The 13666-nt window shown below is 41.4% G+C and overlaps 1 protein-coding gene across 1 annotated transcript in view; it reads left to right on the forward strand.

Annotated features, from left to right (window-relative positions):
• The window catches only part of ADD3 (adducin 3 (gamma)), a 32249-nt gene that overhangs the window by 5260 nt on the left and 13323 nt on the right, over nt 1–13666 (forward strand). The window contains exon 3 of the mRNA XM_010016438.1: nt 12420–12558. Coding sequence (XP_010014740.1) covers nt 12420–12558 — 139 coding nt within the window. The remainder of the gene's footprint in view (nt 1–12419; nt 12559–13666) is intronic.

Genomic DNA, 13666 nt, shown 5'->3' on the forward strand with positions numbered 1-13666 from the left:
TGGTCAAATAGGAACAAATTAGGGCATTACGCGGTGTTCTGCTTTCTGGGTTTGAATATTAACCTATCATTTGCATCAGGAATGTTTTAATTAACATTCATAATTGGGTTAAGTTTGTTTAAAAGTTAGACTATGTTCTTTTTATGTCCTTGAGGACATAAATGGCCAACCTTGGCCATATTAACACTCATCTACTGGTTGTGTAAGTTCAGTACTCATGTAGGCTACGTAAAACACTATTAAATCTATTGAACCACACTCATATTAGTTGAAATTTATATTTTAATACGTGCATTCTTTGGGTTTAACCTGATGAATTCCAAAGGAATACTGTTGCCTTGAGTATTTTGAAGCCGTAGGAGTGAGTAAGGTCTGTGTGAGGTCAAGCCTTTGGGGGTGTTGGGGTGTGATATGAGTAGTGAGGGTAATGTGAGCGGGAAGGGGTTAAGCAGCATTACAGATCCTTCTCCCTTCAGTTCCTCTGTAAGTTGAGGTGCTTCTTCTGTAATTTTTTGGAAGCTTTTCCATATGCAATGAGATTGCAAACAGCTGTTAGTAATCACCCCATTATAGTCATCCATGAATAACAGGATTGTTTGCTAAAGTGTCGTCGTGGAGTGCCTCTTGGATCTGTGTGGTGCTCTGAGTATAATGTGAACCTGTTGACTAAGGAATTTATTACTTGCAAGTCTATTTGTGCAAGCTTGGGTTTGCAGCCAGGCTCTTTTATAAAGAAAATACTCTAAGGAAGTATTGCATAACTCTTCAATTATGATAATTTTATGTTAACACTCGATTGTAAAATGTGATCGGAGTCTGCTTCTTCCTGTTAAAATAGTCACGTTGTGAGTAGCCAGAACTCACAGCAAAGACCAGGTCTTCAGCCTGATAGATAAAGATAAATTAGATTTTGTTTGGCTTTGTATGTGTACTTTTTGGTCCTTTTGATGGCAGTATTGAATTCAATGAGCATAACTACTTCTTTAACGTTTTGGGGGACCTTTTGCCAAGTCTGCCAAATGTAATAAATGTCCCTTTGCCACAGTCTCTGTGGGTTTGTTTTTTTTTAATGGATTCAGAGTCAGCGTGCAGATATTAGGGAGGGGGATGAAAAGGGGCAACCCTTTAGTCTAGGTAAGTGTTTTAACTGAAGGCTGGGGGACAAAGAGCCGCCAGGCTGCTGTTAGTGTCCTGCCGCAAGAGAAGCTGAGCCCAGCACTTTTCAGAAAGTGACTGTTTGGAGCTGCCAATAAGTTACAAGTTTTTGTCGTGTAAGGGAGCAGTTGTCCAAATAAGCCAGGGGCCTGCTCAGCTCTTGGCATCTGCCAGGGAGAAATGGGAACGTGGGAGATGAATGTGTGAGCAGGCATGAAGAGGAGGTGTCTGAACTGCCATTTTTGCTCAAGTATCTCCTTTTAGAGTCTCTTTTCTTGATATAGAAAGTTTAGAGGAACCCTGCTGTGATTTCTTGTGTGAGGAAATAAAAGCATTTTTAATACAGTGACTGAATATCCATCAAGCTAATTTTTAACTGATTTGGGAACAGAAACTGAATTATTTCTTCCAGGTTCCAGTTGAGATGTGCCACAGTGTTCATGAGAATCAGGATAGAAAACAAGTACCTTGTCTCCTTTTGAATGTATTTGTCGTGAAAAGGCCAAAAGGCATTTTTCCTGTTACTAGTCTGTGTAGCACAGGTTCAGGATTGAATTAATGGGTATTGTACATAGTGGTTTTGTTCTTTTTCTTCTATAGCTGCAGAATTACACTGCATAGAGCTTTCTTGCCTCTCTGGTTTATTCCCGTTGACAAGAAGGAAATAGTTTGAAGATGTTTGGAAGGAGAGGAAGAGAGAGTATCAGACGTGTTTTAAGGAGGAGCTTGCTCAGTGATAAATCTTCACCCAGTCTTAGACATATGCATTCATTTCTTTTCCCAGTCTTGATATATGCCTTCAGATCAGAAAAATAGTCATTGACTCATCTTCTGGCGAGTGTTAGTAAATGAGATGTAGGTATTATCCTTGCTGTATTTCTTAAAAATACACAAACATGTATGGACTTGAGGTGAGCTTCTTTGAACGTGCACTTTCTCTGAGCAAAGGTTTATGGTGTAAAACTAAAGGGTTAATCACTGCCATATACAAGGAAGCTTAGGTACTGATTTCATCTATTTTATTAACAAGACTTCTTCTTTCAAGTAGGAAAATTAAATCCTTTAGCAAGAAAATAAATTAGAGAATGTGTTTCAGGAACCACGGTATGCTTTGTGCAGTGCATGTTACTGTAAAGGCCACAGCCCTGACCAGACATCTTCAGACATCAGACTGCTGCATCTCTCTGATGTGCTGTTTGATGCACATATTGATGTGCAGTCTGACTACTCCTCCATGATGTGCAATTTCCCTTTCCTAAATTAAATCATTTAAAAGCTACTAGAAAGCTATTCCCATTACCTCTGGTGTTTGCTAATGTCTTAGAGTCTGTTCATAATAATAAGTCTTAAACAAATCACAGGAGCTTTATGACCTCTGCGCACAAAGAATGTCCTGACATTATCAGTGAATTCTCAGACTTGTTTGCTTAATACTGTGTGTAACCTGTGAGCATCTGATGACCTGGAGAATCTGATAGGACCTGCTTGTTTGTTGTTCTGTGCATGTTAGAAAGGTGGAAAGAAATTAAGATCAGCTGGGTGTGAGCAGCCTGATAGCATCCAGAGGTACTGCTGGCCAATCTTTAAGATAATGCCATATAAGTTTACTTCAGTAATGTCAGCAAGTTCAGAAGGTTCAGGTACTATGTTGCTATTGTTAAAGGACTCATTGCTTTATGTTGGGTCTGAGATACTTGACCTATAATTTGAAAAGATTAGGGTGGGGGTTAGACTTTCCAATTTCAGTCTGAAATTAAAAACAGCTTTGTCTTTTTATATGCTAAACAGTCATATTGTTTGTTATACTGAGTAACTACCTTTTTCAAAGAGTAAACATTTATTAGCTGTATCATCAAAACACTTGTTTCAGTTATGGTATACGAGTCCTCCTGGCCTTCGTCTCTCTCTGGTGCCCGTACTATGGCAACCAGAAGAATCAAAAACACTTAGGAAAAAACAAAAAAGCAGCGGTTGAGAAGTTTTGGTGTGTGAAAACTGAAGAGTAAGTAAGTTCAGCATTGAGGAGCTGCATGAACACACAGAAAAGCTCCTTGCAGCCTTCCCGGAGTGGCCAGGGAAGGTGTCAGGTGCTTTTGTGGGCAGGCAGCAGTGCCACACTGCTTCCAGTGAAGTGAGACCATGTGAAACAGTGAGCTAACCAGTAGGAAAGCTTACTACAGGCTTTAGCTAACAGGGCTCTGTGTGTAACCTGACAGGAAATTAGGATCACTGCTTAAACTGCACTGAGGAGTACCTTACATCCCCTTTATATCACTGTGTTTGAAGACGAGCTACAGGTCACAGTGGGAGTGGAAGAGGACATGTTCTTATATAGAAGACATACTGATATGAGATATATATTGTTATTGTTACTGATGTAAGAAAAAGTTGGAGTAGTCAAATCTATGTATGAAGCGATATATGTAAAGACAAAAATGCCTGGTTATTGGAATTTAAATGCCTGGGTTATGTGTACAGTTTACTAGTGAAAGTTTTGCGTGGCTTGTCAAGACCCACTGAATGTGCACATGCTATTTTTACCTATGAAACACAGTTATTTGGAGCTTCTTTGGTTTGTAGAGCACTTTGCTGGCAGGATCTCATCATGCTTTGCTTTAACTTCATGTTGAATTTACAGGGCATCTACCAAGCCGTTGAGGCTCTGCAGGCTGTTTGGAGCACATCTGGCTCAGTGCTGCCATTACATGAGGGCACTGGTTCAGGTCTAGCCATCTGGATTGCAAAATCAGTGTTGTTTTATGCTGAGGTTAAAACTGTACTTCTCTCCTGCGCCTCTCTTCCTTCCTGCCTTGTACACGCACACACCCCCTGCCTCCCACGCCAGCTGCTCTTGCCCAAAAAAGAGGGGAGATAACAGTCCAGCTTAGCAACTCATCTATTCAGAGGTCTGCTTCAGCATGCAGGCAGATTTTTCTCCTCAAAAACAAGCAAACCCACCCACACTTGAATTTTTCTTTCTAACTATGTTATTTTCAAAGCATCAAGACAGAGATGAAGGATGGTTTGATTTATTTTTTCCTCCTCTTTTGCAGTTGTCTAGCTCACTTTTTGGTTTGTATCGAGTGAACAGCCGGTATTTTCACACCACCACTCCCTTTTGGGCAGTTTATTTTCTTAAAATATCAAAAGTCCTTTCAGTTCCTCACATATCCACCTCTCACATCTCAGCTCCCTCCTCTGGCTTCAGCCTTCTCTGACATCTTCCTGACTTCCTGCTGGGGTCATGACTCTCCTCTGCTCACAATAGCTTATTTAATCACATTCTTTCATCATACGACCTGTGCAGCATCTCGTTCACAGGAGGAGATGAGCTTAACTTGGCACGTAATTTAAGACGTGCCACAAAATGTCCCTTAAAGATCCCCTGAGCTGTGACAATATCCATATAAACCCGGACCGGGGGCTGGGCAAGTTCAGCATTTTATGTGAGAGGGAATTTGTGCCCACAGTAATGCTGTCTGAAATCAAGGCTACCCACTGTATCTCTGTGAGAAACCAAGAGATCCCATTGCCTATCTTCTGTTTTTCTCATGGTCAGTTCATACCAGTGTCCTGCACCACAAGTGCAATTGTGAGTTTTTCCCCTGCTTCCTTACATTAAATGTGAGTTACCTTTCACTTCTCCCTCATTTCCATATGTGCTGCTTTCCATTTAGTTTGAATTGTGGTTTTCATTAGATACAAATGCCAACAGTTTCCAGATCTATTCCACCCCCTGTCCATGTATCTAATCTTTCCACTGGTTGTTAACTGCTTGGGTTTAGGTTTTTGTTGTCTTGGGGGGATGTCTGCAAATCCTGTGGTGCTTTTGGGACCATCTTCTTTAGGTTATTCAAATCATCAAACAATCAGATCTCCTTTGCCTGACAACTTTCCTATGGTCCTATATGTATTTGAAGGTATTAATTGTAAATAACACTCTGATCTGAATTAATTCCCTAGGTAAGTGGTAAGGAGACAAAATAAAATGCAAGGTAACAAAATCTACAAGTTTTCTTTCAGTCATTAGGCTTGTAACTTCTGTCCAATAAAGGCATCAAATCAGTCTGTTGACAGCAGAAAGAGGGGTTTCCATTGCAGTATGTGTGTAACAACTAAAGGGACTTGCTTAGCTATATTAATTTTTAAGTCTTTCTGGCTGTTAAATAATCCTGGAAAGTCGTGACTGATGATTTTCGTCCCCGGCTGTAGGAATGTGTGCATCCAGAACACCCTGCAAGAGCCCTGCCCATCATCTGATGGTGCATCACCACCACGTGTGCTCCCACATTCCCTACTCCTGTGCTAATAGAAGAAAGTTTGTTCTGCTTGGAAATGCTTAAGACCCCTGGCAAGCTGAAATTTGATTTCTTCTAGCATTTTAAATTTGGCAGTTCCATTCCATCTATCAAGATGTGTAGCTTTACTCCATGAGTAAACACGAGGGAGGGACACATTGCAGCAGTTGTGTGAGTGTGGGGATTGCTGGCGCTGTGGGAGCTGGCTGTGCTGACGATGGGCTTTGCAGAGGAGTTCAGGTTTTGCTTTAATCATAGGGTATCTTCAGGCTGCTTATCACAGGAGTAAACATTGCTTCAGCTCACAGAGGAGAACTGGTATGAACCAGGGTCGAGGAGCAGGAAAAACTGGTGCCAGCTGAGCAATGTCTGGGGACCGGCTTGCTGTCGGTTGAGTCACTGAATCCAGCCCAGGTACCCACACGCTTCACTGCAAGTGGAGGGGTTATTAGAACTTTACCTAATTCCCCATATTTATTATTGAGCCCATTTCTATTTTAACACAGAAGCTCCACACCCCTCCCTTTTTTTTTCTGTTCATGGCATTAACAAACACTTTTTGTGACTCTTATCTTCTCCCCACCAGCCTTAACTCACTGGCGGTTTTTTTGTGGCCAGCTCCACCCTTTTCCACTTAGGGCACCGGTTGTTTGTATCTAAACTCCGGTCTTGAAACAGCCTGTCACAAAGCCACATCGGCTCTTTCGGTGAAGGTCTGTCTTCCTCTTCCCTGGGCAGCTGCATTTACAGTACAGGAGTGCTCTCGAGAGCAAAATACCAGTTAAGTTGTTTTAAACCTTTCCTTCAGTGGTGGTGATTTGGCTTTGAGACTCAGTGTGGGTGCGCTTGTATGTAGGTAAGTTGAATTAGACCTGTTTAAAAATGGATTTAAGATATATAAACTCTGATCAAAAATGGGCAAGAGTGAAAATGGGTGAAGGGGTTTCTTGTTTTCTTCTGCAGCTTCTAGGCTAACAGCAGTGCTGCTATTAAATGTAGGGACCTCACATTGCTTTTCTAGCTGCCTTCCTGTAGACTGATACATCAGACTGTTTGGATCTTACTGTAATTAGTCCTGATGTGAGCATGTGCTTTCTCTTCTTCACAGTTTGCAGTGGTGTGGAGTACATGGAAATTACCTGTATACCATTGTTTTATCTATTTACAAAGGATTTTTTTGCCGTATAATTTTATTTCTACTTCTTTTGAGGAAGGACTGCATGAAGAAACTAATGGTCAACAAACAAGAAACAGCATAAAAAGATAGGAACCTGCATACCTTTTAATGTTCTCAGAGAGCTGCCTACCAAGATGAAGAGATTAATACTAAAATTTTCTAGCAACATTATTGTTTTGAGCTATATATATAGATGTGTATACATGTAAAATAGGTTATTCTAGCAAGTTGGGTATTCTAGTTTTTCTGCTTATGTTGACTGAAAAATGCCAGTTGTCAACTGGTACATGCAAATGTTGTTTTGGTTCTTAACAGACCCAGTCTACACTGTCAGCTCACACTTAGACTGTCCTGAATGAAAACGGAAGTAAATGAATCAGAACTGAGGCTTGTAACTTTATTGTTGAGTTTCAGAGAGCCCTAAGGTCTAAGCCAAAAGATTTTTGCATCTCAACTGCTAGAGTTTATGATGTGTATTTGGAAGATGATTGTAACTATTTCTGGAGAAGCAGTTTTATGATCTTAGTCTTTGACCTAATCATGCAACTAATGACTCAGTAAGAAAAGCTGTATCTGTTCTGCAGGCTGCAGTACCATGCAAGGCTGTCTAAGCTGGTGTAAGAGAGCTGGCTGGAGTTTTAGAAACTGAAAGTTTAGAATCAGTGGAGTTTTAGAAAAGGTTTTAGGAACAGGCTGAGCCACCCTGTGTATTTTTACTGGAGAGTTGTGGGAAGCTCGTATCTTTGTGCAAGGTGATGGAGTGGCATTCAGAAGATGGGTAAACTGGAAGCAGACCAGCTTAGGGCATATGGGCCAGCAGGTGGTAGGCTTGGCTGTGCAGGGGATGCCTTGGTTCATGGTGTAATGCAAAACTATGTTTTCTTCTGGTGTAACTCAGTGTAGTTCAGCTCACTGCAGTTTTGAAGACAACCACCTCAGCTGGCAGTAGTGGAGAAGAGTTTGCAGCCTGCTGCAAGCTGAGGTCAGGCTATTCACTTGGGTGGCTGTGTGCTCCCAGGTGAATAAAAGCTCTGCTCAGCATCCTCCTAGTTGTGCATCTTGTCTGAAATGTCGCTTTACCTCCTTTCCAATAGCTGTCACGGGCCCAGTTTCCTTACTACGGGCTGTTTTCTATGCAAACTTGCAGCAGGATGCTCAAAGTGCTGTTCCAGCACAAACAAGGGGAGAGATGCTGGTGCTTGGATGGGTGGGTGAGCTCACTGAAGGCAGAAGGATGCTTGTGCCAACAGGAAATGATTCTTAGCCCGGCAGGGTGGGTTATCCAGGCAGCAGCTTTGCTGTGGCACCGGTGCAGGCACAGGCAGGGTGGCCAAGTCCAGAAGTGGGGCAATCGTGTTGATGCTCAACCGTGAGGTGCTGGGACTTGGACCCTGCTGTAAAAAGTCACTGCTCTTATTGTATCACCTTACGTCTAACGTTCCAGTGGTTTAAAAGAAACCAACCAAAAAACCCACATGTACCCAAAGAGCTGTTTAAATCCCAGAGCTGAAACTTTCTCAGTTTTGAGCAATGCCGAGCACACAGCTGAATAACAATTTTTCATTCATCTGACAATATGGGTTTTCTTTTGTCAGCATTTTCTTGTCAAATACTACATCTGAAATCTGCTTTAAAAATATTTGCTTTGTGCCAGAGCAGAGTGCTTGTCATCTGTTTGAAAACGTCTCTCTGAAGCATGACTTCTACTTGGTCACTTGTGGGCAGTTGCAGTGTAATGCCATATATATCTACCTGTTACAGTCTCATGAATTAAAGCAAAACTAAACCACTTGGCCTCCAGGCTGCAGTTAGGTTTTCAGAAGCAGATTCCTGCTGCTGAATGGGTCAGATCCCAAAATCAAAGCCCTGCATGGTACTGGTTTTACAGAAATCAGTGTTATACAGTGAAAGCTCCAGTAAATATCGTTCATGTAATGGCTAACATTTAAGCTAAGTTGTTGTCCAGAAGAAGGTGATGCCCTTCATATAAGCCTATCCTTCCCAAAGGAGGGAGGTTATGTTAGCACGGGACGGTTATCTAAAGACAGAAGAATCCAAGTTTTAAAGGTCTGTTTTAAAGCAGTAAACAAGAAGTATTGAAATATTCATAAATATTCATGGAGAAATGTGCATGAGTCATGTGTGTGACACACTGAAGGCTGCAGTCTGCTGGAAAACATGGTTGCACGCTAGCACATGGATAGATTGCATACTTTATTTTGAGGCACTTCATCCATACCCTCACCTTGTGTTACACCTCATCCCAAACCTCCATATTTGCTCCTTATTTGCCGTAGCATCAGCAAGAGTATAATATACTGCTGTTAACATTAAAGAGCTAAAACTAAGCTCAGAAAAAAATGAAAACAGCATGATTGGAAAGCAGAGTTAAAAATACAATAAGAAATAAAAATCTTGCTGTCAAAAGTTGCCTGAAATACATTACACTGCCTTTTTCTCTGTCATAAGAAGTAACATTACTCGTACAGGTTTAAAAAAAGTAAAATCTGAATATGACTAATAAGAATTTACTGTGAATGCTTTTGCAGATCCTTTTTATAGTCCTCGTTGAACTGAAGTGAGAGTGATTTAATGTAATGCAGATAACTGTTTTTCTCCATCTCCTCCCAAGCCAATACTTCCATGAATTGCATGAATTCTGTCTTCCATATGGCCCTCGGGAGACTACAGATGTGCAGTTTCCTTGTATACATATTACAAACAAGAGTGAAAGAGCATTTCAGCCATGCAGAGTGTGAAATGGCCGAGCTCTCTTGCAGGGGGCCTCTTTCAGGAATATTTGAGAAGTAATCGAGCATCTTGGAATGACAGAATTTGGAAATGAGCGTTAGTGGAACTTGCTGATGAAATATATTGGCCAGCTTTTCTTTCTGCAGCCTTAATAGATCACAGGTACAGAAGGAGAAAGAGCCATAAAACCATGGCTTCATGGTGAACCATTAGCAGAAAAGTGAGCTGGTGTTGTGACGGTGGGTGCTTGGAAGTGTGGTTTATGTGTAGGGGAGTAGGGGGAACCTTCTGTAATGTGAGGGATATCATGTGCAAAGAGCCAAGGACGTACCTCTGTTGATATTTATGGGGTTTTTGCACTTTCAAGCAGGTTGGTAGAACATAAAGGTTAGACCTTGACTCCTTTTTTTGTCCATTGTGAGCTGTTTGACCATGAAAATGCTTTCTTCTAGTTATGCAAAAAATGCTTGTGTCTCCTGCGGGGGTTGTCTAAATCACGTGCATCTGAATTTCATTCAAACCCACTTTGGTTGCAGTGAGAGATGTGCAGATTCTGGTACCAACCAACCACAAGGATTTAAACTGGGCTGCCATGGGTCATTTCATCTGTTTCCTGGTTTTGCAGACTGTGATTCTCTGTGTACCCACCTCATTATCCTGAGGTATGGCAGCACATTGAACGCTCAATGCTGCACTTGAACTTGCACCAAGAGTTGTGCTTTAAGTATGTAAGAAGCTGCAGAGCTCTACAAATGGGGCTCTGGGCCCCTTGGAATGAATGTCCCAAACTGGTGGAATCGTCTGAACTCAAACTCCTTGCTGCTGATTCTGTGGAAATGATGACAAGGCCCTGCTGTACCCTAAAGACATGTTTCAGGGATTAGTAAATTAATGCTTCTGAAGCACTCGGATTTACAGTAATTATCTGCCCAGAGAAAATCTTGTGAGATAAACAATAATTGTCATCTCAACAGAGTGTGTGTAGCATGCAAAAAAGGCACAAGGCCACATGCTAAGCCATGAGAAGGGGAAAATACATTGAATTTCTTCCCTAGTGAGAACTAGACAACTGTGCTACACTTAAAGGTTATTACCTCTGCATTACTGTGTGCAGTTAGTACCTGTGTGTTTATCATCTGTGTGCAAGAGGGGCAAAGAAACATGCTCTGCATGTAGTGACCTCCAGCAGTCTGGGCTCGCAGCCGTATTCGAGTTCCAGGCTGGGCACAGTGCTCGTTGGTTTGTTAGTGAGGGTGGCACGCACACTGCCATTGGAACACAGGGAGACATGATGATAATGGCCATCCTTGGAGCTCTTTGGAGGGATTGGGTTTCACAGTCACCTGCTGATAGATGAAGGATAAAAGTCAGGATGTCTTCTCCAACCACTTGTTGTTTTCCACAAATCCTTATTTGCCTTTCTGGCAATTACCTCCCCATAATTACCTCCCATCACTTTCCCTTATGTGCTCCTAGTGCTGATGCATCTCCCATACCTTCACTTCCTTTCTCTCAGTCCCAGTTAGGTTCCTTTCCTCATTTGATTCCTGGTTTTTCTTTCCTTTTCCCCATCTGCTCCTTTCTCCTGCTGCATAGATCTTACCTACAACAGGCACTAAAGGTTATAACCTGACTTTGCCCATGTATCTTCAGGCCAGCAAAAGGTTGTTCACTTGGGTGGGGGATGCTGCATGCAATGTCTGGTTACACCAAGAGATCCGTCCGTGTAACAGATCACTGTGTAGTCAGTACAGATTAATTTACTTATGGAAATCTGGCAAGTCACAAGCACACATGATCCCAACAAGATTATTCCAAGGAAGAGCATGGATGTCTGAAAGCTTGGATATTAAGGTGTAGTTATGAATGCTAAGCTGTCCAACTAAGAGGCTGTATTATTGGGGTAGCACTCTCTCAAAGCCTGTTGATTAACTGACTGTGTCGTGAGATTGGTGGATTTTACCCAACAAAGTGGGTGTTTTGGAGCACTGAATTAAAATTCAGTGAAAAATTACATTTGCCATATAGAACTATTTTCTTTTCTTGAATTGAAAGCGTGTACTATGCTAAGGAGGGCAAACTGAAAGGAGCAATTGCATACAGGGAATAGCCTGGAGTTATAATAGGAGTCAGCTGTGTGGTTAAAGACACCAAATGTCTTTCTGTAATGAGCTAGCAAGAGCATTTGCAATACACCTCAGCTCGTGTTGTGTGCAGCTTTGCATACTGCTGATTTAGACAAAAGCTGGAAGCTGCTGCCAGGAAATCATGAGAGGGTTAGAAGATATAATCCATAAGGAAATTTTAAAGGAACTGAATTTAATTGGTCTAGAAATGTCAAGACTGAAGTGGTCCTTAGGACAGGTGTTTGTAGTGGATAGTGGTTAATCTGTCATCTGGAAGGAGCAGGCTTTGTGCATGGTGCATAGTGGATTAACTGTGATACTGTGAAAACCTTTTTCATGATCTATTCTTCAAGAGTTTGTCCCTTGGGCTTGCGGACATTTTACGCAGGAGGGAAGGTGTGTTCCCTCTGGGAGAAAGAGAGAAATAGGGAGGAGATGACATCCCAACTTCCCTTCTGGTTTTTGCATGTCTGTGATACTACTTGAGCATGAATGAGCTCCAGTTTTCCAGTAGTTTATAACTTCATCACAATTTGGATGTGTTTTCAGAAAGATTACTGAATCAAAAGAACATCCAGCACTAAAAGCTGATTGAATTTCACGTACCTCTTCCAAAACATGAAACACTCTTTAATTATTGATAAAAATTATTTTTGCTGTTATTTACAAGAATACATTTAATCTTGTTAGCCTTCTGTGACCAACTCCTTCCTCCCATGCCAAAAATTGCCAGTACTTAACACACAAAGTTTAGGTCAGATGGTTAAAGTTTGGCAAAGTTATAAGCAGATAAAAACAAGGTCTAAGGGGAAGTTTCGTGTAACATTAATAACAGGCAAAGCTACCAGCCCCACCTATAATTTACTTCTATCAAAGCCAGGTTTCCTTGATGATTCTCAAATGTTTCTACAGGCTTTTAGAGAAGATCTGGAATGCCTTATTCAAGAACAGATGAAGAAGGGCAATAACCCCACTGGACTGCTTGCGTTACAGCAGATTGCTGAATACATTACAGCAAGCTCTTTTTCAGGTTTTTCCTCATCTTCACTCAGTAAGTGAATTATACATATAATTGCACTTTTTCTCTTCCTTTTTTTATTATCAGCAGGGCTTAGCAATGCTGGGATTTCCTCTTTCTTTGAATGAAAGTTCTGCCAGAGCTTGCTTCAGCTGTGAAGAAATGCAGATGATGGCTTTAACTTTCCTTTCGAGGCTTCTTTCTCTCAAATTCCTTGATTTGTGTAGTGATATCCAAAATGTTTGGCATCCCCACACTCAGTTATTCTAGAATTTGCTAATAAAAGTTAAACTGAAGTAGGGAGCAAAACGCTGTGCCCTGTTACTATTAGCAGTTTAACATGAGCATAAACTGAGATGTGAAATGCATAACCACTAAGATTGTTTATTTTCCTACTCTTGCATAAAAATTGTTATTTAAAAAAAAAGAGGGGGGAGAATAGACTGTCAAACTGAATCTTTACACAAACAGCTCCCACAGTTAAAAACAGCCTGTAGTATGCACTCTAGTTATAAAGGTGTCGCTAGGATCTCGCAGTAAACACCCAAGTTCTTCTTTCCAAGTCATGAAGCTCTGAAACATTGAAGTCAATTTAAATTCTGTGGGTGGACATCATATGGGAGCTTATAAGCCTGAAGTACAGCAGCAGCTGTCAGCATTCAGAATCTTTTGAGAACTGGTCACACAATGACACTTCAGAGTTCATTTAACAAAACAAGTAGAAGAGAACAACAGAGAATCCAAATAATCTCATCCCCACGTCTCTGTTTCGTTAGTGAGACTGTGGGTCCAACTGTTGCGTCTGCTGTGTTTGCCCAGGGGCTCGGACAGGGAGCCTAATCTCAAAGTGCATATCCTTTTTGTTGAAAACCAAAATGACTTTTACCTCTTCTGGTCGTAACTTTCCCTGTAAGCAAAGGCTGGAGCTCTCAAAGGGATGTCATGCATCCATGAAGGGGAAAGGGGTATGTTTGTGTAGTCACAGTTCAAAGAGAGAAATTGATCTCTGTAATTTCACTGTTAAGAAGTGACCTCTTCTGTCTAAGTGAGAACTCTAATTTCTTCATTAGGACTAAATTTAAGTGCTAAGACTGAAACGTCTTTTCAAATTAGTTATACTGGTGTCAGAAGTCCAGCAGGA

Source organism: Nestor notabilis, unplaced genomic scaffold (assembly GCF_000696875.1).
Source record: "Nestor notabilis isolate BGI_N333 unplaced genomic scaffold, ASM69687v1 scaffold14766, whole genome shotgun sequence".
Lineage (NCBI taxonomy): Eukaryota > Metazoa > Chordata > Aves > Psittaciformes > Psittacidae > Nestor > Nestor notabilis.